The sequence below is a fragment of the Bos javanicus genome, chromosome 25, assembly GCF_032452875.1.
Source record: "Bos javanicus breed banteng chromosome 25, ARS-OSU_banteng_1.0, whole genome shotgun sequence".
In the NCBI taxonomy this organism is placed as follows: Eukaryota; Metazoa; Chordata; class Mammalia; order Artiodactyla; family Bovidae; genus Bos; species Bos javanicus.
This window is the reverse complement of record NC_083892.1, coordinates 1,518,477-1,545,795: the sequence shown is the minus strand read 5'-3', so window position 1 is coordinate 1,545,795 and position 27,319 is coordinate 1,518,477. Positions and strand designations below refer to the sequence as shown.

The window sequence follows — 27,319 nt, the reverse complement described above, 5'->3', positions numbered from 1 at the left end:
CTGTGGCCCAGGACCAGGGGGTGAGATGAAGTCAAGACGGACACAGGGAGCCAAGACAGCAGAGTCTGTGTTTCCCTGTGTTTCACAGGGCCGCGGGGGCCGTGGGGAGGGCGGGCAGCTTCATGTTGTGCCACAGGAAGTCCAGGAAAGTGGCTGCCTGCAGCATCCGGCTGAGCCGCTGGAAGTGCCGCTCTGGGGGAGGACCGCAGGCTGTCAGGGGCGGCCGAGTGTGGCGGACGGCCCTGCCCGCCCCCCGGCCGGCCCACTCACCGGTGTAGGGCAGCAGGCCCTCGAGGGAGGCCCGCACACCATCATAGGTCAGCAGCTCGTCCGGGGCCTCATGCCGCAGCAGCACACCCAGCACGGCCTGGGCCTCGTGGCAGTGCCGCGAGTTGGTGTTCCATGTGACGCAGAAGCGCAGCAAAGCCTCTGTGGGCAACAGCACAGTCACACCTGCCCCCGCACCCCCAGCCTCACGCGGCCCCATCCGGCCTGACCTGCCCACCCCAGACCTTTCTGGTCGCGCCGCAGTTGGAGCACCGTGGTTTCCAGCTTCTCGCAGGACTCGGGGTCCCTTCGGATGGCTGCGGGTGGAGAAGAGGTTGAGCCATAGGGAAGGGGCAGCACAGATCCCGAGAGACCCGCCCCGTGCAGCCCGGGGCAGCACTGACCCTGGATGACGGTCAGCACAGTGTGGGGCCGGTCCAGGGAGATGGCCAGGCCCAGCGCCCGCAGGTAGCGCTTCTCATGGAGCAGGTTGTCGAGCTCTTGCTGCCTGGAGGGCAAGGAGGGGACAGGGCACAGGGCCCCTGGGGGACCCGGCCAGGCAAGCAGGGTGGCTGCTCCAGAGAGGAGGGACCAGCGCACCGACTCCGAGCTGGGGGGCGGGGAGACCCCACTTACTTGACCACCTGCTCGTCTCTCTTGGCCTGCTCCTCGGCCTGCTCCGCCTCGGTCACGTCCTGGGGTCAGACCGGGGTCACATTGGGCTCAGACTGGCCCCCACGCTGCCCTGCCCACTGTGATGCCCTCCCTGGCCCACACACCTTCCAGAGGACAACGCGGGAGTCACTGGCACCGGTGAGGGCGCGGTCGTCCAGCCGGCTGCAGTGCAGCCCCCAGACCTTGTCCTCGTGAGCGTCCAGCGTCCGCACGCACTCGTTGTTCTTGATGGTCCAGAGCTTCAGGAGCCCGTCAGAGCCACTGGGGTGGGGGTGGGGAGGGGTTCAGCCTGGGCCCACCCGGCGCACCCCGGCCCTGCCCACCCCCTACTCACCTGGACAGCAGCTGCGTGCCGCGGCTTACAAAGGCCACCTTCAGCACAGAAGCATCATGCCCCTCGAAAGTCTGTGGGGGGGGTGGGGGGTGAGGCGTCGGGTGGGGGGCCGGGTCTGGGGTGGAGGGGGTGCCAGGCCTGGGCCAGGGGCAGCTCACCTTGAGGCAGCTGAAGTCCTGCAGGGCCCAGAGCTTGATGGTGCCATCGGCCGAGGCCGTGGCCAGCACCTGGTCCATGGGCGAGAACTGGACGCACCAGAGGCCGCGCCGGTGGCCCGAGAAGGTGCCCAGCAGCTGGCACCGTGGCAGGGCCCAGAGTTTGGCCGTACGGTCCTGTGAGCCCGTGGCCAGCAGCTTGTCATTGGGGGCGACAGCCACACTATTGATGTCCTGGTGGCAAGAGCAGGCAGCTGCTCAGAGCCCCGTCCTGGCGAGGGCCTGGCCATGACCCCACCCGGGCGCTGCGTGCGGTCACCTTGTCATGGCAGCGCTGCGTGGCCTGGGCCTGCAGGAGGACCGGGCCGCCCTCGTGGCCTGTGCCCTTGGACAGCAGGGCTTCAGGGAGGGGCCAGAGCTTCACAGTGCAGTCCTGGCTGCCCGTCACCAGGAACGTCTCCTTCAGCCTGCGGCCGGATTTAGGGGAAGGGAGACACCTGCTGAGCCCTGGCCAGCCCTGCCGGCAGAGCCCCACCGCTCAGGCCTGCCAGACCTCAGGAGACCGGGAAGCCTGCCCCACGACTGGAACTGCTATGTGCCCCCCACCCTGGCACCCCTGGTGACTCAGTCCAACAGTGGGACCCCTCCCCCGGGCATCGCTCAGTGTCCTTTTACCCACCAACCTCAAGGCTACTTCTAAGGAACCGCAGTCCCTTGGGGTACCCTGCCCCAGCCTCTGTTCCACACCCCTGGGCTGGAGACTCGGAGAGCAAGGTGAGAGCCGCCTCTGCCTCTGTGACACCCCCGGCCCTGACCACTACCTGGAGCAGCAGATGGTGCCCACGCTGTGTGTGTGCCCAGAGCCCTGAGCCACACAAGCCACCTCACCGGCCTTGTTCATCCTCCAGACGCGGATGCTCTGATCCTGGGGATCCGAAGGGTGAGGGGAGGCTGGGCAGGGCTTCCCCACCAGTCCCTGCCCCTCAGTTCCTTTGGTGTCTCACCTTGGCACAGCTAGCAAAGAGCCGCCCCTTCCGGAACACGTCTAGGGCCAGGACGATGTCTGGAAGAAAGTGGAGTGGCCGTAGCTAGAGATCAGCTGAGGCCAGGCCGGGCACTCCATCCGGGTAAGGGCCTAGGGCCTGGTTCCTGCCCTCACCTGTGTGGCCGTGGAGAATCTGGCAGGCTGAGGTCTGTAGATCAAACACCTTCAGGCAGGGGCTGTTAGACGCCACGACAACGTGAGAGTCCTCAGGCCCAAGGAACCGGACATCCAGCACCTCCTCGCTGTAGCCGGCGAACTGTGGGGCAGGAGGGACATGGGGCAGGCTGGGTGAGCGGGGTGGGGTGTTGGCACCAGGGCGGGGCCTAGCAGGGGCAGTGCACGCGCACCTGTTTCCGCAGCTGCAGGGAGCACGCGTCGTAGAGCAGCAGGTTGTGGTCGGCAGTGACGCTGAGGAGCAGGCCGGCGGCGTGGGCCAGGGTGCAGTGGGTCAGCTCCCGCCCAGGGCCGGGCAGCCGCTGCTGTGCGTGGACACACCGCCCAGAGGCCGCCTCCCACACGCGCAGCGCACCTGTGCGGGGACAAGGCCGCTGGGACTCAGGGTCCGCCGGCCCCCACCCCCTCCCGCCCGTGCCCAGCCCACGCACCTTGGTCGCCGGCCGTCAGGAAGTGCAGGCCCGCGGACTTCACACCCAGCTCCGGTGCCGGCTCCTCCGGCAGCAGCACCGCGGCCTCCACGCTCTGAGGGCAAGCAGGTCAGGGGTGGAGGCCCCAGCCCCGCCGCCCCTCCCCTCCCACTGCCCTCACTGGCCCTGGCGCCCCCACCTCAAACACTGGCACGGTCCTTGTGGCCTGGAGGCTCCGCAGGTCCCAGATGACACAGATCTTGTCCCGGCCCGAGCTGGGGGGATACCCACCTCAGTGCCCAGGCCGCGGCTGTGGCCCTCCCTTCCCTGCCAAGGCCGGGGCGCTGGGCTCTGACCTGAGCATGGTGTGGCCATCGGCGCTGAAGGTCAGAGACGTGACAGCACTATAGTGGGCAGTCAGCACGGCCAGGCACGACCGCTCCTGCAGCGACCACACGCGGATGCTGGTGTCTGCGGCCGAGGAGAAGAGCAGCAGGCGAGCGGGGTCCGGGTGGAAGGCCACCAGGCTGCGGGCAGGCGGGGCGGAGCTGTGAGCTGTGTCGCCCTGGCAGTGACGCCCCCCGCCCCCGCCCCCCACCGCCCTGACTCACTGCACGACGCCCGGCGAGCCCCGAAAGTGGTGTGTCCCATAGCACCGCACGACGTCCCAGACGCGCACGGCCCCATCACAGCCGCCTGTGGGAGTGGATCCGAGGTGGGGGCGCTGTGGGCCCAAAGATCCCCGCCTGGCTCGCCGCCCCCAACCCAGCCGGGGTCCTACCTGTGGCTAGCAGTGTGGAGGTGGGGTCGAAGGCCATGGTGGCCACAGGGGCTGTGTGTATCGCCTTCCACAGGCGGGTGACACTGCCCTCTTGCCAGGCCCACTGAGCCAGCAGCAGGGCCCGGCTGGCTGTCACCAGCACCTAGGGGAGGACGCAGTTCAGCTGGGGCACGGGTGTACATGCCATCCTCACCCACTCAGTCTGGGTGGGAGGTACCGGAGCCCGCCTCCTGTCCTGATCGCACATACCTTGTCGTCGGGGCTGAGGTCAAAGGCAGTGATGTCCTCCTGGTCCTCCTAGGGGCGAGAGTGGGTGCGCAGGGCACCATGAGAACAGGCCGCCATCCACACCAGGCCCTTGCCCTGACCATCGCCGCCCTCACCTGCTCCAGGCTCCGCAGCACGGCCCCCGAGGCCACATCCAAGATGTTGACTCTGGTGCCACAGACACAGAAGAGGTGCTGTCCAGTCTGGTCCAGCTGGGGGCAAAGGGGTCTCAGCTAAGGGAACACCCTGCAGCTCCAGGCTGCCTCATCACCCTGCCAACCCCCCGCCCTACCCCGGGGCCAGTACCTGCACCTTCCCGCCCTTGTAGAAAGGCTCGATTTTGCGCTCAACAGCATAGCTGGAGGGAAGACAGGGCAAGAGAGTGAACCACCACCCCGTGGTCCCCGGTGCCCAGCCCTGTGCTAGGTGCTCTCCCAGAGGTCAACCCAATAGGGCCCAACCCTTGAGGAGCTTCTGGGAGGGCTGGGATTCTGGTGTGTGTGTGTGCACACGGGGCAGGGTGGGGTGATGAGCTCGTCTGTTACCTTCTTTACCACTCTCAACCATATTTGGAGGTGGGTGTTAGTACCCCCTGTTATAGAAGATTTGGGACCCTGAGCGGGTCAGTGATCCACATGGGCCCAGGGAAGCAAAGGCAGTCCAAATCCCAGAGACTCCAGGGTGCCTGACAAGCCAGGCCTTGGACGCCCTCTGCTGGCCATAGGAGGCCAGGCCTGGGTACCAGCCCATAGCAACATCCTCTTCAAACACCCTTATCCTTGAGGTCCAACTCCAGCCTGCCCCTCCTCAACCCCAGTTCCTTCCTCCACCCCACTCTCCAGGCAGATTATCCTCACCCCCCACCTCGGCTACTTCCTTGCTGGTCCAGGCCACGGCACTCTCCTCTCTGGGGAGCTGCTATAGCCTCTTCACCACTCTCTCAAAGCTTGCTCCCAGAGAGGCGTTTTAGAACACAACTCGTTTGTGTTGTCCCCTGCCCTGAAACCCTCTCCTCTCCTTACATATTCCCAAGAACCTGCCATGAGGGGTCTCTTCTGATCCTTTGTGTTCACACAGGCTGTTCCCTATTCCCAGCCTGGGCCTCTCTGAATTTCCAAGGTGCCTGGCTAACTCCACTAAAGGAAGCCTGATGGCCAAGAGGAAGCTGGAGGCCCCCTGAGCCCGCTCGACCATCCAACAGAGGCAGTCTTGGCATCAGGGCTTCCCCTTGCTAGTGCTTGTCACAGCTACTGATGGAAATGATCTGCTTGGTAGGTTTACCCCCATCAAACTCTGCTCCTGCGCGTTACACTGAGTCTGTCTGGACCCGGGAAAACAGCACTTAGACATTCAACATCAAGTTGGGGATTGCATAAGCCCGGGATTCAGGGACTCCTGGCCACGGAGGTCTAGCTCATGTCCTGACCTCTCTTCCCAGTCCTTGGAGAAGAGAGCATGTGAAAGCTCCCCAGGCCGCCTGGCCCACAGGTGGCTCTTCTGCCGTCGTCTAGGCGGTGGGGACTCCCACCGTCTAGGACCGGCCTCGACCCTTCCTCTCGCTTTGGGATCTCTTGTCCCCACCCCCGACCGAAACTGCTTCAACTTTAGGTCGCGGAAGCTAGCTGCACCCGGCCAGGCTCCAGGGCCTGCCCTCCGAAAGCTGAGCGCTGTCAGTGCCTGCTCTGCCACCTGATGCCGCAGCCGTGACGCCGCCGCCCGCCTGTTAGGACCCAGCCCCGTCAGTACCTCATCCCTCCCCAAACCGATGCGTGTGGGACCCACGCCGGCGCCTTCGCTACTGCGGCTGCGAACCCGGCTCCCTCCCTCGGCGGCGCCCCCAGCCCCAGCGGCGGGTTCGCCCCCAGCCCCAGCGCCCCAGCTTACTTGGACTTGAAGCGGCCCACTCCGGCCGCCACCTCAGCCATGTCGCCGGTGCCACCGCGTGAGGGAGACCCGGGAGCCATTCCGCACCTTGGGCTCGCAGAGATGGCGTCACCGCCCACTACTACTGTGACGTCATCGGCGCTGCGACCTCGGCGACATCTTTGCTGTGGGCAGAGGCGCGGCGTCAGCAAGCGGAAGATGGCAGAGGCGTTTCCGGCCTGGCGGGTGGGGCATAGAGTAACTTGGGAGTGGCAGGGGCGGGAGGCCTGAACTCGGAGGGTGCTGGAGTCTCCAGCCGCCTGTCTTTTAAATGGAAATTTGAAAAGGTTTTCGTAGGAACTGGTTATTGAAGTAATCCCAAAACTCCTGCCCCCTTGGCATTCTGGGGTTTGGGTTAAGCGCGGTGGGTTAGCAGAGCCCTGAACCGGGCTCCGCCTTAGCGTATGGTATGAGAAATACCGCAGGGAACTACTTCAGTTTAGTCGCTCTGTCCAGTCCGACTCTTTGCGACCCCATGGACTGCTTCCCTGTCTATCACCAACTCCCGGAGTTTGCTCAGACTCATGTGCATCGAGTCGGTGATGCCATCCAACCATCTCATCCTCTGTCGTTCCCTTCTCCTCCTGGTAGTAAATCGGGCGATTTCGGAGACGTTCGAATATTGATTGAGCACGTTCTCTGTTCTAGGCACTTGAGAGACACCAGAGAAGATGCCGTGCTAGTGAAGTGAGGGCTGGGCAGAGGAAGGGCCCGGAATAATCTTGTTAAGTGGTTGCTGCTGCTGCTGCTGCTAAGTCGCTTCAGTCGTGTCCGACTCTGTGCGACCCCACAGACGGCAGCCCACCAGGCTCCCCCGTCCCTGGGATTCTCCAGGCAAGAACACTGGAGTGGGTTAGTGTCCTGGAAAGAATGTAGCAGGGTGAGGATGGAGTGGAGTGCAGGGGGCGCAGCTTTAAACTGGGCGATGAAGGAGGCTTCCTTGTAAAGGTGAACCGGGCGAGCAAAGCCGAAGGTTGGTGAAACAGGGAGCCCTCTGATTATCTCGGGGAACAATGCTTCAGACTGAGGAACAGGCAGTGCAGAAGCCTGGCATTTAGGAGAAGCAAGCCGGTGTGGCTGCAGGGAGTGAGTAGGAAGGAGAATATAGGGCAGAAACAAGATAAGGAGGGATCCTCGGGAATCACTGTGAGCAGTTGGCTTGTACTTTGACTTCAGGGGTTTGAGCTGTTTGTGCTACTGGCTGCGAAGCCAGGAAACAGATTGGAAGAAGGTAACTGGGAAGGAGGACTGGGAAAGGATGGTCAGGGAGAACCTCTGCAGAGGAGACAATCGAGTGAGAAAAAATCAGGCAGAGAGCTGAGGGGAAAAGTCAGTGTGAGGAACTGGTGGGAAAGAACTTGGAGAAGTCCAGGGGAAAAGCTAAGGTGCCTCTTTCCCCTGAGAGGAGTAGTTCCTGGAGGAGGCGGGGTGAGGTCCGCAAGCACAGTGGTAGTGAGGCGGCCAGACCTGGGCTCTGCATTTATTTACCCTCTATTTACAAGGTAGCTTGGCCCTGGGGCTCCCACACCTCAACTCCAATGCTGCCTTCTGGGGTGGCCTCAGCCTCCTCTTGCGGGGCACCCACGAGCAGGGGATCATCTTCCTCCAGGAAGTCCGCCAGCTGCCGTCGGATGAGGCCGGTGGTCCGGTGCATTTTGCGCATGTGCTGCAGCAGGCAGAGCACCAAGGTTCGGCTGCGCTGCTGGCGCTGGCACCAGGCCTCTCGCAGCTCCCGGTAGCAGTTGTGATTTGCCCGCTCGACTGGGCCCAGGGTGGCCCCGCAGCCCAGGGAGCAGCGATGATAGGCACCATGCTGGCAATTCTGCCTGTGCTCATCCAGGGCCCCACGAGGTACCCGCAACATGCAGCCTTCATTGGGGCAAACCATCAGCTCGAAGGGGCATGAGTCCTGGTGTCCCTTGCGATGGGCCAGGGGGCACGTCACCTGGCAGCCAGCTTCAGCATTCCTGCACTGGGGGTAGAGGAGAGCATCGTGTGAGCCAAACCAGGTTGGGGACATCTCCAGACACCCCCAAGAATCCCCCATCCCTGAGGTTCCACTGACCAGGAAACACTGGACTGGCAGCCTCCCAAGCTTTTAGGCTACCAGTGATGTGGTAGAGAGAGGGAAACTGTAGCAAATGCTTGAAGGTAGGAAAAATCTAGATCTCAGAGGAGTGGGGACAGGAGATGTAGAGAACAGGGAGTTACATGGTTGGCTTGGTCTAGTGGGTTGTATGTATGCCGGGCTTTTTTTTTTTCTTCTTTTTTTCTTGGAATTGAACCCAGGATATAGTAGTGAATGATCACACCATCGTGGTTATCTGAGTCATGAAGATCTTTTTTGTATAGTTTTTGGTATTCTTGCCACCTCTTCCTAATATCTTCTGCTTCTGTTAGGTCCATACCATTTCTGTCCTTTATTGAGCCCATCTTTGCATGAAATGTTCCCTTGGTATCTCTAATTTTCTTGAAGAGATCGCTAGTCTTTCCCATTCTATTGTTTTCCTCTATTTCTTTGCCTTGATCACTGAGGAAGGCTTTCTTATCTCTCCTTGCTATTCTTTGGAACTCTGCATTCAAATGGGTATATCTTTCCTTTTCTCCTTTGCCTTTAGCTTCTTTTCTTTTCTCAGCTATTTGTAAGATAGCCACAATGGTGTGATCACTCCCCTAGAGCCAGACATCCTAGAATGCAAAGTCAAGTGGGGCCTTAGGAAGCATCACTGTGAACAAAGCTAGTGGAGGTGATGGAATTCCAGTTGAGCTATTTCAAATCCTAAAAGATAATGCTGTTAAAGTGCTGCACTCAATATGTCAGCAAATTTGGAAAACCCAGCAGTGGCCACAGGAGTGGAAAAGGTCAGTTTTCATTCCAATCTCAAAGAAAGGGAATACCAAAGAATGTTCAAACTACAGCATAATTGCACTCATCTCACACGCTAGTAAAGTAATGCTCAAAATTCTCCAAGCCAGGCTTTAACAGTACGTGAACCATGAACTTCCAAATGTTCAAGCTGGATTTAGAAAAGGAAGAGGAACCAGAGATCAAATTGCCAACATCCATTGGATCATTGAAAAAGCAAGAGTTCCAGAAAAACATCTGCTTTATTGACTGTGCCGAAGCCTTTGACTGTGTGCATCACAACAAACTGTGGAAAATTCTTCAAGAGATGGGAATACCAGACCACCGTACCTGCCTCCTGAGAAATCTGTATGCACATCAAGAAGCAACAGTTAGAACTGGACATGAAACAACAGACTGGTTCCAAATCGGGAAAGGAATACGTCAAGGCTGTATATTGTCACCCTGCTTACTTAACTTCTATGCAGAGTGTATCATGCAAAATACCAGGCTGGATGAAGCACAAGCTGGAATCAAGATTGTCAGGAGAAATATGCAGATATGCAGATGACAGCACCCTTATGGCAGAAAATGAAGAGCCTCTTATTGAAAGTGAAAGAGGAGGGTGAAAAAAATTGGCTTAAAACTCAACATTCAGAAAACCAAGATCATGGCATTTGGTCCCATCACTTCATGGCAAATAGATGGGGAAACAATGGACACAGTGAGAGCCTTTATTTTCTTGAGCTCCAAAATCACTGCAGATGGTGACTGCAGCCATGAAATTAAAAGACGCTTACTCCTTGGAAGAAAAGCTATGACCAACCTAGACAGCATATTAAAAAGCAGAGACATTACTTTGCCAGCAAAGGTCTGTCTAGTCAATGCTATGGTTTTTCCAATAGTCATGTGTGGATGTGAGAGTTGGACTATAAAGAAAGCTGACTGCCAAAGAATTGATGCTTTTGAACTGTGCTGTTGGAGAAGGCTCTTGAGAGCCCCTTGGACTGCAAGGAGATCTAGTCAATCATAAAGGAAATCAGTCCTGAATATTCATTGGAAGGACTGATGCTGAAGTTGAAACTCCAATACTTTGGCCACTTGATGCAAAGAACTGATTCATGTGAAAAGACCCTGATGCTGAGAAAGACTGAAGGTGGGAGAAGGGGACAACAGAGGATGAGATGGTTGGATAGCATCACCGACTTAATGGACATGAGTCTGAGTAAACTCCGGGAGTTGGTGATGGACAGGGAGGCCTGGTGTGCTACAGTCCATGGGGTCACAGGGTTGGACATGACTGAGTGACTGAACTGAACTGATGGCAGCGAAAGTGCCAAATCCTAACCACTAGACCAAAAAGGCACTCCCCAGCCAAGGTTGTTTTTTTTTTTTGTAATCTCAATTTCCCTATCTATAAAACTATGAGGCTAGAGAGCAATGGCACCACAGTAGGCTCTCCATCCTTTATTATCCCCATTTTACAGCTGGGGCTCTTAGAGCTCAGAAAAGTTAGGTAACTTGCCCCAAACCACACATCAAGTATGTTGTAGAGAAGTGACTCACATTCAGCCAGGTCTGATAACCCTAAGGGGAGCAGTGTATTGGTGGAATAGAAACTCTCAGTTCTGAGAGTGGGGTTCTTTTCAACCCCTCTGCTGGCTTTGCCCCAACCCATGCAGAGGGGAGGAGGGTAGGGTGATGGGAGGGGGTGTTCTGAGTTACCTTGACTTCCAAGCGGCCAATGATCTTCTGGAGTTTATTCACATGGACCATCTTTCTGTGTCTCACCTCTTTCCTGCAGCATGGACAGGTCTTTTGTCTAAGAGACATGAGTGGGGGTGATTGTTGGGCGTGGAGGTGGCAGCAACATGCCTCCCCTGGCGGCCCTTCCTTCTCTCTAGCTGGAAGAGGTGTAAGAGGGCTTTATAGGGAGCGCTCAGCTCTGAGGCCAGGGTGCAGATTCCACAGGGGCCCAGCTCCTATATTAGCGTCCCAGATTTGGCAGCTGAACCTAATGGCCACCATGACCCAGTGCTTGGCTGACCTTCCTCTCTGTTCTGGGTCCTAGGCATGGCCCCCCAGCCCTGCCCTGGCCCCCGAGCCTCTTGGGTGCCCAGTAGCACCTGGCTAGCCACCGGAGGATGCATTTCTTGCAGAAGATGTGGCTGCACGGCAACCTCACCGGCCTCTTGAGAACTCCATGGCAGACAGAACACAGGAAGTTGCAATCGGGAGGGCTGATGAAGAGGTTGAGATCATACCCGCCACTCTGCAAAGGCCAGGCCTGCATCAGGGCCTGGCTGGGACCAGGATCTGACTCCCCACTCCACATGCATGGAAAGGGATTCCAGGAAGCTTTGGGTGGGAGGTGGGCCACATGAGAACCCCAAGTGGAGGGTTGGGTCAGCACCCAGTGTGAGGGGGCAGCAGTGAGGCCCAAGACCCCCCATTTCTACCAGACCCAGATGCAGAAGCAGGCCTTGGCCTGGAGTTAGACCCGGGCTAGAGGTCTCTGAAAGGTTTCCTTGTCCCATTTGGGGCCCTGTACCCCGTTGTGCAGATCATTTCAATAAGGAGTGGGGTCCAGCTTGGGCAGGTCTCTGAAATTAAGCACAAATCTAAGAGCTCACCATGATCTGTGTCTGGACGGCAGCTCCACTGAAGCCAGGGCTCAGGAGTTGCCATTTCATAGCAGGAGCAGGCCGACATCACAGGAGCATTGTCCAGCTCCGGCCAATCACAGCCCTGGCCCAGGGTACCACCTGGCTCTGCTCCCGCCTCAAGAGCCTCGGGGGTAGGGCACCTCATACCCAGGACAGGTCTCTGGAACCTGACTTCAGGGTGGCTGACAGTTGACTTTCAAACAGCACTGAGGCTGGAACCAAGCTTCCAGGGGCTACTTCCTCAAAGCTGAGGCGCAGGGTTTGTTTCTCCTTCCTCACGTGTTGCCACCCTGGTGACTAGGTCCCCAAGAGTTCTGGGGGCTTTAGACACTGACCCATCACCAGGCCTCTTGGGATCAGACCGTTATTTCCAGGGTACAGACCAGGGATGAGGACCTGATTTCTGTGGTACCAAAGCAGCAGCCTAGCGTGTGGAGAGCCTCCCAGACCCTGCTCTGACCACCTGGGTATGCCTATGAGGAAAGGTATGGATGGGTAAGCCAATTCCAACTTGGGAAACTACCATACAGGAGGCACAGAAGAGAACTGGTTTCCATGCCACTGGATGTTTGCACAGGCTTAAATCGCTCAGTCGTGTCCGACTCTTTGAGGCCCCATTGACTGTAGCCCGCCAGGCTCCCCTGTCCATGGGATTCTCCAGTCAAGAATACTGGAGTGGGGTAGACATTTCCTTCTCCAGGGGATCCTCCTGACCCAGGGATCGAAGCCGGGTCTCCTGCATTGCAGGTGGGTTCTTTACCATCTGAGCCATCAAGGAAGGCAGAGTGTAGAGTTCATCAAATCCTATAAGATTTTGGAGAGTGGGACCTTAGGAGTCGCCTGCCAACCTTCAAGACCGGGTTCTATCCCTGTGTGGCATTCAAAGCAGAGCTGAGATGGCTGGAAGAGAGGTGTAACACAAAGGTATCTCCTCCACTGCACACCTCGGTCCCAGCAGCCACAGATGCGACTTGCACGCTAATAACGGGGGGACCAAGAACACACACACACACACACACACACACACACGGATAAATTAAATCAACAGCTTTATTGAAAGATGAAAGGAAAGCCCCCCTACCCGCCCCCGCCCCCCGACGGTCTTTGCGGCGTTGGCCTCAGGTTCTGAGCATCCAGCTGTCCTGCGGGTAGAAGACGAGGTTAGATACCAGAGTCCGAAACATGCGAGAGGACGCAACCGAGCCCGGAGCGGCGGCGCGTGTCGGGGCCTGGGTTTCACATCCCCACACAGAAAAGCGGGCAGTGAGCTAAGGCCCCCAGTGGCTCTGGGCGCCGAATCTCACCTGCGGCCATGGTCAGAGCCGAAGGTGATTTTCAACCAACGCCGATCTCCCAAACCGCCCGCCCCAACAGCTTCGCGAACAGCAGGAAGCCAGCAGAACCATGGGAACAACCTACCTGCAGCCGGAAAAGACAAGGTGGCGCCGGCGCGAGCCCTTATATGGGTCGCGCTAGTTCCGGGGCCAGAGACACGCATGCGCACACAGAGCTCGGCGGGGGCGGGGCCCCACGCAGCCAATCACAGGCTCGTTTATATACTCTTGGCACAGCGCCATTGGGGCGGGGCAACCGAGATCTCGCGACCCTTGGCGCCTTATAAAGGCATCGTCGGGCTAGGTCTCTCTCTTCTTCTTCGTGAAAACACGTGAGTGGTTTTATTCGTTGCTGTCGCAGATGGGCCTAGGCCGCCATCAGACGGGGCCCGGGATGCTGCGCCCGCGCTCCATTGTGGAGCCCGGCCTGGGTGCCCGAGACGGCTGTAAATGCTAGGACTTCGCTCACCGACTGGTTCTTGTTTCTCTTTTCAGCAAATGGCGGATGACGCCGGTGCTGCGGGAGGGCCCGGAGGCCCCGGGGGCCCCGGAATGGGAGGCCGCGGTGGCTTCCGCGGAGGCTTCGGTAGTGGCGTCCGGGGCCGGGGTCGCGGCCGGGGTCGGGGCCGGGGCAGAGGCCGCGGAGCTCGCGGAGGCAAGGCCGAGGACAAGGAGGTAGGTCTGAGCTGTGCGCGTGAGGCGGGCCCTTAGAAGCACCGGGGAGGAGGCCCTGGTCACCTGCGCCTTTTTCTTTCGCAGTGGCTCCCCGTTACCAAGCTGGGCCGCCTGGTCAAGGACATGAAGATCAAGTCTCTTGAGGAGATCTACCTTTTCTCTCTGCCTATCAAGGTAAACACGGGTCATCCTGGATGGGGCCGTGGCCAGCAGTCGAGGGAACTCTTGTTGGCCAAACGTTGAGAGGTTCTAGACTCCACTTTCCCTGGACTTACCTGGTAGCCCAGACGGTAAAGAAAATGTCTTCAGTACAGGAGACCCGGGTTCGATCCCTTTGTTGGGAAGATCCCCTGGAGAAGGAAATGGCTACCCGTTATTTCTTGGAAAACTCCATGAGCAGGGGAGCCGGGTGGTTTACAGTCCATGAGGTCCTAAAAACTCCAACACAAGCAACTAACACTTAACTCCCCTTTAGGTGTTTATTAATTTTTTTTTTTGTAATGAGTTTATTTGTTGCAGGAGTCTGAGATTATTGACTTTTTCCTGGGAGCATCCCTCAAGGATGAGGTTTTGAAGATTATGCCCGTGCAAAAGCAGACCCGTGCTGGCCAGCGGACCAGGTTCAAGGTACCCCAGTCATCATACCTTCCTGGGCAGTTTCTGCCAAGGATCTTCGTGGGACTCTCTCAGCTCTGCATGGTTGCACTTGTCGTCACACGTGTGACTTTCGTAAAGGGGAGAGAGAGGAAGGATCTCCTCGGGATCTCAGATTGGCCTCCTGGTGGCCAGTCTTGCCTTGAGGGGCGCAACAGACCCTGTGTGGTGGGTGGTTACTGATGCTGTGGAGGCCCCTGGCCCCCCACCCACGTCAGTCTCTCTGCAGGCGTTTGTTGCCATCGGGGATTACAACGGACATGTCGGTCTGGGTGTCAAGTGCTCCAAGGAAGTAGCCACTGCCATCCGTGGGGCCATCATCCTGGCTAAGTTGTCCATCGTCCCTGTGCGAAGAGGCTACTGGGGGAACAAGATCGGCAAGCCCCACACGGTTCCTTGCAAGGTAGGCTGGATGCTCATGCACAGTAGGGCTTGCTGTGGTGTAGACTCCCGCCTGTCTTGTCCCCTGACGTCTCTACCCCTCCCCAGGTGACTGGCCGCTGCGGCTCTGTGCTGGTGCGCCTCATCCCTGCCCCCAGAGGCACTGGCATCGTCTCCGCCCCTGTGCCCAAGAAGCTGCTGATGATGGCCGGCATCGACGACTGCTACACTTCTGCCAGGGGCTGCACTGCCACCCTGGGCAACTTCGGTAGGTGGCCCGCAAGCCAACTCCATCTTCTCTCAGCTCCGCTTAACCACATTCTGTATGTGGTTGGCGTATTTTCAGAGAGAGAGAGAGAAAGGCCCTCCTAATGCACGACAGACTGGCCCATAGTGGCCTGTTTGTTCCTAGGAGTGCAACAGTCTCCATCTCCATCTGGGGGTTCATCTCGAGTGAATTCACTAACCTCCGGTTTTCCCTTTTCCAGCCAAGGCCACTTTTGATGCCATTTCCAAGACCTATAGTTACCTCACCCCTGACCTCTGGAAAGAGACGGTGTTCACCAAGTCTCCATATCAGGTACTGACCACCCCCACCCTGTTGAAGAGCAGAGGGGAGTACTCTGTCCAGCTGCACAACTAAAAGTGTCTTGTTTTTCTAGGAATTCACTGACCATCTTGTGAAGACCCACACCAGAGTCTCCGTGCAGAGGACACAGGCCCCAGCTGTAGCCACCACATAATTTTATAAAGGGAATAATAAAGTGAATGAAACCAGTTTATAGTTGTGTCTTGTTTTTCTTCCCAAATTTTCTTGGTTGCACTATGTGGCTTGTGGGATCTTTCCCAACCAGGGCTTGAACCCAAGCCCACTGCAGTGAAAGCCACTGGACTTACGCTCAGTGGTGGCTGAATTTGGATGGGAAGTAGGACCAGTGAGATGAAAAGTGTGTCTGGGAGCTGAAAGTAACACTACAGGCACAGGCTCCATTACTCTTTATTTTAGCAACAGTGACAAAGCTGACACTGCTGCCTCAGGCAGCAGCGGCCTCTTTGGCGGCTTTTCTCTCTGCCAGCATCCTCTGCTTCTGCTTTGCCAGGCACTTCCTGGCAGAATAATGGGCTCCCAGGTCGTGATCTGGGAAAGAGATAGGGGAATCATGGGCCATTCCTGCCATGAGGGGAACTTGCCTTTTCTCTGTGCAGGGAGGAGTCAGGCAGCCAAGTCTGGTCACTGAGCAGACAGACAGGTAGGGTGACTCTTAAAACCTCCAGAGACTGGACTAATTAGTAAAGCATTTAGCACAGCCAATGTGAAGACTGGAAGTAGGGTCGGGAAGGCAGGCAGGTGGGAGGTAGGAGGGTCTGGGGGCAGCTGGGTGGGAGGGCTCACGCACAGCGGTCCTGGTAGGCCTTGACCACCTGGGTGAACTGCTCCAGCTCCTTGGCACAGTTCTGCCTGTGGCTCTCACCTTCCCTCTGCTGACAGGCCTTGAGCCTTTCCTGGATAATGTTGACGATTTCTTGATCAACTTTGCTGAAAGGAAAACAAGGAAGATGGTCTAGAAGGACTCCTTTCCCCATACTGAGAGAAAATAAAATGAAGGCAGGGCTTGGGAGCCCTGTGGTCTGGCCTTTCCACCCATAGCTTCCCAAGGGCATGATGGCCCCCAGCAGGGTACATGCATTGTGCAGGGCTCTCTGTATCCCCTGACTAAACAAGCCCAAAGGGGGAGCCTTACTAATCTCTTCTCCACTGCATTTCTGCTTCAAACATGCACAAGACGTCCTTCTCCTGGCACTCTGTGATGTCTGGCACGCGGCGGAACTCACGGTGGTAGTAGTAATACTTGTTCTTGGCATGCTGCCGCTCGATAAACTCTGCAAAGAGAAAAGCCCAGACCCAAAAAGGCTACTGGTTTGGACAGGCACAGTCTGATGGGGCTCTTGGCTTTGTATTTCTCGTAAGCCGTGGAAGAGGCAGGTTTCCCAAATGTTCCCAGTTTTACAAAGACTGGCAACTGGACTCCCAAAGAGGTGTGGGAGGGCTGGCAGCCAGTCCTGGAAAGGACTGGGCTACAAGCAGACGTCTGCAGTTTATGGAGAGTTCTATAAGGCAGGCACCATCCTTATCTCACTCTGTCCCCACGACCCTGTGTAGGGCGGGGCCTTTTCATTTAAGAGGACATACAGGCTCTGAGACGGCAGGATTCAGAGCCCAGGATTCAGAGTCTGTGCTCTGCAAACCCCCACCTGCTAGTCCCTCCTGCTGGCCCACCTCCCCCAGAGCACGGGGACTCCACTGTAGAGGCAAAGAGGCCCCATCAGGGAGCCATCAGCAGGACTCCACTCCCAGTTCTGCCACCACCGACCTTCGGTCTCAACTTCCCCATGCGTAAATGAACAAGCTGGACCTAGTGAGAGAGATCTCACCTATCCAGACAGAAAACACTTCCTAAAAAACTGCTGCTGCTGCTAAGTCGCTTCAGTCGTGTCCGACTCTGTGCGACCCCATAGACGGCAGTCCACCAGGCTCCTCTGTCCCTGGGATTCTCCAGGCAAGAATACTGGAGTGGGTTGCCATTTCCTTCTCCAATGCATGAAAGTGAAAAGTGAAAGTGAAGTCGGCTCAGTCGTGCCTGACTCTTAGCGACCCCATGGACTGGAGTCTACCAGGCTCCTCCGTCCATGGGATTTTCCAGGCAAGAGTACTGGAGTGGGGTGCCATTACACTCCTGTTTATTCCAAACCTTTGCAGGGGCAGGCATCTAGTTCCTCCGCCAAAAAAGAGCCACCAGGGCATGCTATGCACCCCAAATGTTTTGCTGTTGAAGGAACGGATTAACTGCACGGACGCATCGCCTGGCACTAGTGATTAAGGGCACAGTGCTCTGGGTGCTGCACCCCACCAAGCTGCGTGACAAAACAATGCCTTAAAAAAACATTCACCTGGTTTGGACCAGAGATGGCGGCATTTGGGCAGCTCACGGAGGGCAAGTTACAGTACACCTCGGTGGGAGGGCCATTTTGTAGGCCTGCGAAGGAGTATCGGAGCACCTCTGCACCGCAAAAGCCCTCCGGGACCGCCTGCTGTGCAAAATGCGGGATGTCCAGCGCGCTGGGAGAGTGAGATCTAACAAGCCTCTCGGAACTCAGATGACTTCGGTCCGCAAACAGCCCCTAATATGTGAGAAGCCCGAGCCCAGGGGTGCGTGGACGGCTCCCCAGGGGACAAGGGCCGTAAGGGGCGGGGGGAGACGGGCGGCGTCCCGGGAGGCGAGGAGGCCTGGGGTGCAGCGGGGCCCCCGTTGAGTGACCGGGGCGGGGGCGGGGGGCCCGGCGGGGCTAGTACCTCTCACGAGGGTCACCGGCCGGTCCACGAGGAGGTCAAAGGCTTTCGTAAGGTAGGTGATAGGGTTGGGCAGCGAGGTCTGCGGCGAAGGCGCCGGCGTGCGGCGCGGGGGCTCGGGGTACACGTCCTTGTCCCAGCTGTCCGGCATGGCTGCGGCGGGCGGCGCGCTCAGCTCTCGGACGCGATGCCCGGCCTCCGCCCGGGTTCCGCGGCCTAGCTCGCCCTCACAGAGGACGCCTGAGCGGCCGCGCTTGCGCAGGACGGCCGGCGCCCGCGGGGCACCATGGGACTTGTAGTTTGCCCGGAGTGCCCAAGGGTGGCCTCGGGAGGATTACGGGTTCTCCGGAGACGCTTCGCGGCCGGCGCGAGCGCCCTCGCGTGGGATCGCAGCGCTATCGCATACGGGAGGAGTGCCTGCCGTGCGCTGGGCGTTGCTATCAGAGGTGAAGGAAACAGAAGATCCCTAGTTTAATTCTGGGAGCAGAGAGACACTTTAAGAAGTGTAAGTAAGGAGTAAGGAAACCACTCATTTCAGATGCACGTGCCAAGTGCAGCAGGGAGCAGGATGGTGAACACACCAGGATGGCGAACTCAGTTCCAGAAGAGTAAAGTCAACAAATAAAGCAAACTACCAAACACCCTACTCTTCCAGGAAGCCTTCCTGGATTGTCCATTCCCTACAGCCCTCTCTGGGCCCCACTGTCTCTGCCAGGACCTCTCACGGACTGGCTGATGCCCTTGAGCTTGCAGGACGCCTGGGGGGACAGGATGCTGCCTGGGGCAGCACAGGGTGTAAGGTTTGCCCCATCTAACCCCACCCCCACCCCCACTAGTGGCTCCTCCCCTGGATACAGGGCACTCTCTTCTGGTTCTGAGGGTTGCATCCTGGCCTTGAGCACTGGTGTCCCCTTGAGGCCAGCTCCACTGACCAGGGCCTTGCTGGTTACCCTCTGTGATCTCCATACCTGGTACAGCCACTGGCTAGCACGAGGGAGGGTGGGTGCTGGTCACTTCCTGCCCAGAGGCTGGGGTCAGCCATTAACTCTATGGACACACAGAATCCAGAATCACAGCATCCTCAGATCTTCAAATCATGAACTCATAGCACTGTCAGAGTCAGCAAATCATAACACTGGAGTGCAGTGTCAGACTGAACCAGGGGACCCAACGGCGGTGGGCCAGAGGCATCACCATGACAGGAATGAGCGAAAGCAGAGTTCAGTACTTCATTAAGGGAAAGCGCCCAGATGACGGCTTTCTGCTGCCACCCTGCCACAGACTTGGAGATCATGCAGCAGAAAGAAAAAGGCAAACGAGAAGGGGGAACCCAAGAAGCTTCATGGCTCCTGTGTGTCTGCAGCCCCTAGCACATGCTCCTTGGTGCAGCACGAGGGTGTGTGCCCTTGGCCCTGAGTCTGCAGTGTGTCCCTTCTCTGCTTCCTTCCTTCAGAGAGTCCCTCTCCCCGGGTCACTTCTGGGCTGAGGGGGTTACCACTGCCCAGGGATTTTTTTTTCCCTGCTGGTCGCAGCCCAAAGGATTAAAAGTAGCTTTGTCATTAAAAAACAATGACAAAAATGAAGAATTGTAACATTTCATTAGCACAGAATTTTAGCACCCAGTGATGCAAAGTCTACAGACCTTGCAGAGATATCTCAGGCCTATAAACAGTCTGATTCTGGGACTTCCCTGGTGGACCAGTGGCTAAGACTCTGTGCCCCCAGTGCAGGGGGCCAGGTTCGATCCCTGCTTGGGTAACTAGTTTCCACATGCTGCAACTAAAGATTCTGCAATGAAGATTGAGAATCCTGCACACAGCAACTAAGAGCCAGTGCAAACAAATCAACAAATATGAAAAAATCTCTTGCTCTAAAGTTAAAAGGCTTTATAGCCATAGACTCTTTGAATAAAAAAAAAATAGGAGATTTCAATCCCCTTTTCATTCAAAACTTAGCTTCAAAATATAAGTTCAAAAAAATAAAAGTAAGTTCATAAAAGTATCTAAGAGTTCTTGGCTCACAGCTACTGGAGTCCAGGGCCTTGACATTGAATGACACTCTGGTGATCCTCTGGGCACTCATCCAGCCCTCGCCGTCTCCCCCCAGTTTGCCCAGCTCAGGCTCACAGCCCTCAGGACAGGACAGGAATCCACTCAGCTTCAAGGCCAGCAAACTGGATGCAGACTCTCTTAATGGCAGCTGCCAGAGGGAAGCCCCTCAACCTGGGCTCCTCAGCCCTCTATCAGGCCAACTTGTTCCTGTCCTGGAGGGTCCCGTGAGGCAGAAGACAAGGTGTGTGACCATCCCAGGACCCTTGGGGAAGGAGTGCCAGCCCTGGCTCCAGGTGTCCCCCCGGCTGCCCCAGCTGCCCCCCTTCACCCGGCCCTGGGCCAGGCCCGCTCTTGGCACCAGAGCCCACACCCGCCACGGGAGATGACAGAGCTCCCCTGCCAGGGGCTAAATCTGGGATCTGGCCACTGTGCATCCTGGCCCTGCCACTCGACCTCCAGCGCCTGCTGGGAAGGCCCCTTCCCTTCCTGACCTGAAGGACCAGCTGCCATGGTCAGTGGGCTGTGGGTGGGTCGGGGCATGGAGGCCTCCTGGGGAGGGGCAGGTGGGCTCCTGGGGTCTCTCCCAGCAGAGAAGGTCCGTGGGCCTGTGAAGGGGTCAGTGAGTAGGGGAATAGTGGGAAGCCTGGGCTCAGGCCTCCGGGACCAGCAAGGTGGGGGGATGGATGGCAGTGGCCCCCTGCCCCTGTGCCCTGGCCGCAGCGAGGATCTGCTGGGCCCGGCTGGGCAGGACCACTGAAGCGGGGAGCCTTTGGGGGCCAGAGGCCGAAGCTGGCTTTGTCCCCAAGACACTGCCCTTAGCGAAGCCTCCCTCCTTTCTCATGGACGATGCAGGCCCGGAGGACCACCGGGCGCAGCCTGGGGTCTGTGGCTCACTTCCAGTCTGGACTCTGGGACCATCTAGCTGCCCCTCCTGGGGAGACCCCAGCTCTGACCTACCTCCCCTCCCGCCCCCAGTCCCACCGAAAGTTCTCTGCCCCCCGGCATGGACACCTGGGCTTCCTGCCACACAAGAGGAGCCACCGGCACCGGGGCAAGGTGAAGACGTGGCCTCGTGACGACCCCAGCCAGCCCGTGCACCTCACGGCCTTCCTGGGCTACAAGGCGGGCATGACGCACACTCTGCGGGAGGTGCACCGGCCTGGCCTCAGTGAGTGCTGCGAGGGGCCCTGCCGGGGGCGGGGGGCGGGCAGAGCACCGCAGACCTCCGGGAGATCTAGAGGCCCTTCTGATGCCAGGAGCCACAGCTGGGCTCACGGAGGGGGAACAGCCCCAGAAAGGGTCAGACGCTGACTGCTGGCCACGCCCCCAGAAGCCATCTGTCATCACCCCTGGTTCACAGATGAGGAAATGGAGAAGTTATGAGCTGGGATTCAGGGCAGATGTGACAGTATACTTTTGGTCTTGAGATCATCGTAGATTCACGTGTGGTTTTAAGAGGAACGCCACGTACCTTGAAGGTTTCCCCAATGGAAACATCTCCTGTAACCATGGTACTATGTCACAGCCAGAGGGTGACATGCAGGATTCTCCTGAATAAGATGTGTGTTTATGTAGTTCTGTGCGGTTCTGTCACATGTAAATGCATGTACCCACCACCCTGGGACACTTCATTCCCACAAGAGTCCGTCCTGGTGACCTTTTTACAGCCACAGCTGCTACCCCCAACCTCCTGGCAACCCTCATCTGCTCTTCATCTCTTCTATTGTATATATATATTTTTGCCTCAACACAAGGCTGGTGGGATCTTAGTTCCCTGTCCATGCTTAGTTGCTTCAGTCGTGTCCAACTCTTTGCAACCTTATGGACTGTAGCCCGCCAGGCTCCCCCATCCCCGGGATTCTCCAGGCAAGAATACTGGGGTTGCCATGCCCTCCTCCAGGGGATCTTCCTGACCCAAGGACTGAACACGTGTCTCTTACATCTCCTCCATTAGCAGACAGCTTCTTTACCACTAGTGCTACCTGGGAAGCCCCCCGACCAGGGACTGAACCGAAGAAAGTTCAGAGTCCTAACCCCTGGGCCTCCAGGGAAGTCCTCTAATACATATTTTAAACGTACACTTCTTTGGACCAGCCTCAGTAACACCATCTATAAAATCATGGGTTTGGACTAGTTGTAGGTTTCTTCTAGAGCTCTTCTGTACTCCACTGCAGGAGGCCAGCCCGACCCTCTGGGGGAAGCTGCCCAGGCTGTGGCTCTCCTGGCCCTCTCCCGGGCAGCCTGGTGGGGAAACTGAGGCAGGAGCAGGTCAGGCCTTGCCTGAGATCCAAGTCAGAGCTTGCGTGGACACCTATGGCGGGGTCTTGCCTGGCAGTGACTCCACGCACAGGGCAGAGCAGGGAGAAGGGCAGGGAGTGGGGAGGCTGAGGGCTGGGGGCCTGGGGCCCTGCACATGGGGGCCTCTGTCCGCAGCAGCCCTGGGGCTGTGGTGCTCCATGCTCTCGCAGGCGGATGGGGCTGTGGTTGGCTCCTCCACCCTTCTCCTCCCCATGGGACATGGAGGCCCCTCCACCATGTCTTCTCCATCTCTGGGTTTCATCCAGAAATTTCCAAGCGGGAGGAGGTGGAGGCAGTGACGATTGTGGAGACGCCGCCTCTGGTGGTGGTGGGTGTGGTGGGCTATGTGGCCACCCCGCGGGGCCTGCGGAGCTTCAAGACCATCTTCGCAGAGCATCTCAGTGATGAGTGCCGCCGCCGCTTCTACAAGGACTGGTGAGGATCATTCCTGCAGGGTGGGTGGGTGCAGGGAGGGGTGTCACAGCGAGCAGAAGGCAGGGAAGTGTGTGTGTGTGTGTGTGTGGTGCCTTCACTCCAGGAGAAGACAAGGACTAAGGGCTGGAAAGGAAGTTGTTCACGGAAAAAAAGAAAGCAAACGTTCTCCCCCCAGGGTGATGCCTGTCAGAGCTGGTTCTGAGCTTCCTAGCAGCCAGGGTGAAAAGGGAAATGACAACTGACAAGCTCATCAGAAAGAAAGGCATCTTTAGGTCTCAAATCTTCCCTGGCATTAAGTCTTGAAAGGGAAGGCCCCCTCCCTGCCTGAGGACCCTCACAGACCCTCCTTCCATATGGAGGTAGAGGCACCGGAGTCTCCACGGGAGGTGAGGGTCCTGGGCCCGTGTCAGAGCAGGCTGTGTGACCACAGGCAAGCTGATGGACCTCTTGGAATCTCCTCTCACCCCACCCTCTGCCACACACACACACACCACAGACACCATCACATGGGAACAGGACAGGTCCCCGCATCGTGGGGCCGTCATGAGGATGAGATGAGCAGTGCGTGTCAAGTGCTCAGCACAGAAAAAGAGGTTGGCAAATGCCACCTGGCCTATGTTTGTTGTTGCAGTTGTGATCAGCTTGCTCCTCGTCCGGGGGCTCTGATCTCCGTGAACCTCAGTTTCTTCGTCTGTAGGGTGGGGATACTGATGTCCATCTTCCAGTGTCCTGCGGAGGGTTAGGCATGACGGGACTTGGGGCCTGGCCAGTCCCGGCTGTTCACTTTAGAAGTGGGCTCAGCAGCCACGGCCAGGTGGGCATGTGGCCGCAGGCCAGCTGGCACGTCCCTTCCTGGGGCTCCTGCACAGCTGCTTACTCTCAGCTCCAGGAGGCAGGGAGGGTACCCACTTTATGGAGGAGGAAACTGAGGCCGCAAGGGTGGGACCATCTATGCTTAAAGAGGGCGACCGGAACTAGCCCAGGGACCCCAGGGGCCCAGCAGTGCCTCCCCTGGGAAGGGGAGGAGGGCGGAGGGGGACATCTAGCCCGTGCTTGGTGGACTATGGGCAATGGAGGCCACCCCGCTCACCCCACTGAGTACCTTGTGTGCACGGCTCAGGCACAAGAGCAAGAAAAAAGCCTTCACCAAGGCCTGTAAGAGGTGGCGTGACGCCGACGGCAAGAAGCAGCTGCAGAAGGACTTTGCCGCCATGAAGAAGTACTGCAAAGTCATCCGGGTCATCGTCCACACCCAGGTCAGCCCCCACCCTCTGGTCCACACTGGCTAGTCAGTCCAGCCCCCAGGCCTACCCTCCCCCAACCGGGCTTCCGGGAGCCCTGACAAATGTCAGCCTAAAAATACCATGAGCCCTGGGCACAGGCCCAGGGTGCTGGCTGACCGGTCACGTGGGCCGCTGGCAGCCTGGGGCTGGCGTGATGGGCGTCTGTGCGCTCTGCAGTCTACGGGCCACTGACCACACCAGCAGGCAATCAAGGCCCCGGAGGCCCCGGGTCTCCTGCCCTGTGGCAGTGTGGGGGGCTGGGGCCTCTCTCTGGGCACACGTGTGTGAACCCCATCTGTAAGTAGGGTCCAGGTAATCAACAGCTTCCGCCTTATTCTGGAACATTCACAGAAGCCTTCCAGGCCCGTGGCGGTGGCCCTGTCCATCTGCCTCAGTTACTCTCACACTTGCAGTTCCCGGTTATGTGCGTCATTGGTTAACCTGTCTCCGTGCATGGACGTGAACTTCATGGGCTGTAACTTCCTCTCACTGCTGCGCCCCCAGCAGGTCATCCATTAGTGCTGGTTGAGCCCTATGCTGTGACCTAACCCAACCCTGCTTCTGCCGGAGGGGGTCCCCACAGCCTGTGCCTCACGCGGCACAGAGATGTTTAAAAGCACGCGTCTGACCACATCGCCCCCATGCTTGGAATAAATCCCCAGCTCATCCCCATGAGACCTGTCTGGCCAGGCCTCTGCTCACCTCTCCCCATCCTGAACCTTCCTCCTTGTTCACCGTGATCCAGACACACTGGCCCTGTTTCTGTCCCCCTCCCCACCAACCAGGATCTTCCCTGCCACAGGGCCTTTGCATATGCGGTTCCCTCTGCCCTAGAAGCTCTCAGATCTTCACCTAGTGGATCCTTCTTGTTTCTGATGTCACCTCCTCAGACAGGGCCTCCTTGACCACCCTCACATGCGATGACTGTCTCCTCCACCCTCTATTCCATCACAACACATAGGCCTCTCCAAGAGTTTTCTTGGCTTCTGTTCCCTAGTTGGTTGGTGGCTCCGTGGGGGCCAGGACCCTGTCTGCTCATGGCAAGCTGTGTCCCCAGTTCCTCACACAGAACGGGACATGCAGCCACACCAGAGGACAGGATCATCTGCTGAATGAACGCGTGCATAGAGGCCTGCCAGGGGACACCAGCTGGCCATGCCATGTCTACCGATGGGGGGGGTCAGTGTGACTTTCTGGGAACCAACCAGCCGTGTTGCGTCTGCCAGATGAAGCTGCTGCCCTTCCGGCAGAAGAAGGCCCACATCATGGAGGTCCAGCTGAACGGCGGCACGGTGGCTGAGAAGGTAGCCTGGGCCCAGGCCCGGCTGGAGAAGCAGGTGCCTGTCCACAGTGTGTTCAGCCAGAATGAGATCATCGATGTTATTGCCGTCACCAAGGGCAGGGGCATCAAAGGTAGGGCCGCATGGGGGTGGTGGCTCCAGGAAGGCTGCCTGGAGGGGGTGGGGACCAAACTGGCCTCTCAGCCACCAGCCCCTCCCGCCTGCAGGCGTCACGAGCCGCTGGCATACGAAGAAGCTGCCGCGGAAGACCCATAAGGGGCTGCGCAAGGTGGCCTGCATTGGTGCCTGGCACCCTGCCCGCGTGGGCTGCTCCATTGCCCGGGCTGGGCAGAAGGGCTACCATCACCGCACGGAGCTCAACAAGAAGGTGTGTCTGCAGGTCTGGTGGGGGGATGTCCATGGCCACACCCCAGGGACCCAGACACCTCCTCGATTCTGAGGCTCTCTGAAATGCCTCCTCCAGCGCCTGGGTCTCAGCCCACGTTCTCATGGGCATGGACATCTTGTTGACCCCATAAGCCACCTGCTGTCCCCCACATGCTCTGTCCTCCTGGCAGATCTACCGCATCGGCCGGGGGCTCCACATGGAGGATGGGAAGGTGGTTAAGAACAATGCATCCACCAGCTACGACGTGACTGACAAATCCATCACGCCGCTGGTGAGAGTGGGTGGCTGATTTGGCTGAGGGGTCTGGTGTGTGTGTGTGTGGGGCAAGCCTGCGGGGCACCACCCTCCCCAAGAACTCAGGCACCAGCAAGCCGCTGCCAGCCTCAGAGTCTCCGCTGCAGACAGCATGTCCTCCAGCTCCTGTCCCAGCTTTCGGGGTGCAGCAGCTCCAACTCTGCCCTTGGAGTCAGGCTGCCTGGGCTCACACCCCAGCCGCAGGATGTGGCAACTGTGGGGCTGGGAGCAGTGACATCACCCCCCACCCCTAGCCTCAGTTTCCCCCTCTGTAAAATACAGAGTTTTAAATAAGACAGTCACAGGATGGACTTAGGATCTGGCTCAGAGACTGTCCTGATGTGATCTAGAGTGTCACCCCAGGCCAGGGGAGTTCCCCTAGTTTTCTCAGCTGCCCCTAAACCCAGAGCCTCTTTTCTGGACCTACATCCCCTCAGGGAGGCTTCCCGCACTACGGGGAAGTCAACAACGACTTTGTCATGCTGAAAGGTTGCATCGCGGGCACCAAGAAGCGGGTCATCACATTGAGGAAGGTCAGTGCCAGGTGGCGAGCTGGGGAGTGGGAGCCCCATGGGCTGTGGAGTGGGTTGGGGGTGGGGGGCTGGCCTGCCCTGTCCTCCAGCCTGCTCCAGGAGGGCAGGGTGGGGAAAGCAAAAAGGGAGGGGTTCTAACAGAAGGTGGGTGAGTGAGACCCTCCTCTGTGGACTGGGGGTGACGGGAGGGGCTGAGTGGGGACCTCCTGCCTTGTTGTTTTCCCTCTCCCACGGGCCCCAGTCCCTCCTGGTGCACCACAGCCGCCAGGCCCTGGAGAACATCGAGCTCAAGTTCATTGACACCACCTCCAAGTTTGGCCATGGCCGCTTCCAGACAGCCCAAGAGAAGAGGGCCTTCATGGTGAGCCCATCCGCCTTGCTCTCTGGGGCTCAGACCCCTCATCCCATCTGCCCCAGGGCAGGCATCTGTGGCACGCATGCCCCTGCACTCATCCACAGGAGGGGCTTTCAGGGGTCTAGTCCTGGGCACGGGGTCTAGTACTGGGCACGCGGTCTTGCTGGAAAGGAAGCAGGGGAGGGACCGGCGGGAGGGGGCACGGGGCTGGCTCCGAGAACCCAGGCGGCTGGTGAGACCCTGTGACTTAACCCTCCTCCTGTTCCTCGCCCCCCAGGGTCCCCAGAAGAAGCATCTGGAGAAGGAAAAGCCGGAGACCTCGGGAGACTTGTAGGCAGGATGGAACGGAGGGGGCCTGGAAGAAGCGCGGCGCAACCCCCGCTGGTGCCCTAGTCTAATAAAAGCCAGAGGCAGTTCTTCCGCGGTGTCTCAGAGTTGGAGGGCAC

The 27,319-nt window shown here is 58.3% G+C and overlaps 5 protein-coding genes, 1 long non-coding RNA gene and 3 other non-coding genes across 9 annotated transcripts; 5 read left to right on the top strand and 4 right to left on the bottom strand.

Annotated features, from left to right (window-relative positions):
* Positions 1–49: 49 nt before the first annotated feature.
* On the bottom strand, positions 50–6,077 carry TBL3 (transducin beta like 3). The gene is made up of 22 exons (XM_061400771.1): positions 5,993–6,077; positions 4,415–4,466; positions 4,225–4,320; positions 4,091–4,138; positions 3,842–3,983; positions 3,672–3,756; positions 3,417–3,587; positions 3,260–3,335; positions 3,082–3,175; positions 2,824–3,005; positions 2,591–2,732; positions 2,436–2,494; positions 2,253–2,356; positions 1,751–1,898; positions 1,435–1,665; positions 1,277–1,347; positions 1,047–1,203; positions 904–962; positions 672–775; positions 513–584; positions 271–429; positions 50–192 (listed from the first exon to the last, which is right to left on the bottom strand). The coding sequence occupies exons 1-22, from the start codon at positions 6,070–6,072 to the stop codon at positions 83–85; spliced, it is 2,442 nt and encodes an 813-aa protein (XP_061256755.1). The 5' UTR covers positions 6,073–6,077; the 3' UTR covers positions 50–82.
* Positions 3,690–5,993, top strand: LOC133238104 (uncharacterized). The gene is made up of 3 exons (XR_009733433.1): positions 3,690–3,775; positions 5,186–5,379; positions 5,717–5,993. It is a non-coding gene; the product is annotated as an uncharacterized LOC133238104 (long non-coding RNA).
* A 1,418-nt stretch (positions 6,078–7,495) lies between the features above and the next one.
* On the bottom strand, positions 7,496–13,113 carry RNF151 (ring finger protein 151). Its single transcript, XM_061400780.1, is given in 6 exon segments — positions 7,496–7,556; positions 7,558–8,003; positions 10,602–10,698; positions 11,003–11,148; positions 11,510–12,684; positions 12,962–13,113. Coding segments are annotated over 5 exon segments (783 nt in total). The 5' UTR covers positions 11,570–12,684; positions 12,962–13,113; the 3' UTR covers positions 7,496–7,522.
* LOC133238982 (small nucleolar RNA ACA64) lies at positions 12,760–12,886 on the bottom strand. Its single transcript, XR_009733715.1, has one exon. It is a non-coding gene; the product is annotated as a small nucleolar RNA ACA64 (small nucleolar RNA).
* Positions 13,114–13,203: 90 nt separating the features above from the next.
* On the top strand, positions 13,204–15,368 carry RPS2 (ribosomal protein S2). Its single transcript, XM_061400779.1, has 7 exons — positions 13,204–13,551; positions 13,636–13,725; positions 14,071–14,178; positions 14,435–14,608; positions 14,695–14,854; positions 15,075–15,166; positions 15,249–15,368. The coding sequence occupies exons 1-7, from the start codon at positions 13,327–13,329 to the stop codon at positions 15,327–15,329; spliced, it is 930 nt and encodes a 309-aa protein (XP_061256763.1). The 5' UTR covers positions 13,204–13,326; the 3' UTR covers positions 15,330–15,368.
* Positions 14,232–14,365, top strand: LOC133238973 (small nucleolar RNA SNORA64/SNORA10 family). Its single transcript, XR_009733707.1, has one exon. It is a non-coding gene; the product is annotated as a small nucleolar RNA SNORA64/SNORA10 family (small nucleolar RNA).
* On the top strand, positions 14,881–15,011 carry LOC133238974 (small nucleolar RNA SNORA64/SNORA10 family). The gene has a single exon (XR_009733708.1). It is a non-coding gene; the product is annotated as a small nucleolar RNA SNORA64/SNORA10 family (small nucleolar RNA).
* A 199-nt stretch (positions 15,369–15,567) lies between the features above and the next one.
* Positions 15,568–18,193, bottom strand: NDUFB10 (NADH:ubiquinone oxidoreductase subunit B10). The gene is made up of 4 exons (XM_061400783.1): positions 17,939–18,193; positions 16,329–16,467; positions 15,984–16,123; positions 15,568–15,724 (listed from the first exon to the last, which is right to left on the bottom strand). Exons 1-4 carry the CDS (start codon positions 18,084–18,086, stop codon positions 15,621–15,623), a joined length of 531 nt encoding a protein of 176 aa, XP_061256767.1. The 5' UTR covers positions 18,087–18,193; the 3' UTR covers positions 15,568–15,620.
* A 2,201-nt stretch (positions 18,194–20,394) lies between these two features.
* Positions 20,395–27,290, top strand: RPL3L (ribosomal protein L3 like). The gene is made up of 10 exons (XM_061400774.1): positions 20,395–20,497; positions 20,962–21,154; positions 22,551–22,719; positions 23,840–23,975; positions 25,229–25,415; positions 25,510–25,670; positions 25,861–25,962; positions 26,423–26,518; positions 26,760–26,879; positions 27,151–27,290. The coding sequence occupies exons 1-10, from the start codon at positions 20,495–20,497 to the stop codon at positions 27,205–27,207; spliced, it is 1,224 nt and encodes a 407-aa protein (XP_061256758.1). The 5' UTR covers positions 20,395–20,494; the 3' UTR covers positions 27,208–27,290.
* The last annotated feature ends 29 nt before the right edge of the window (positions 27,291–27,319 follow it).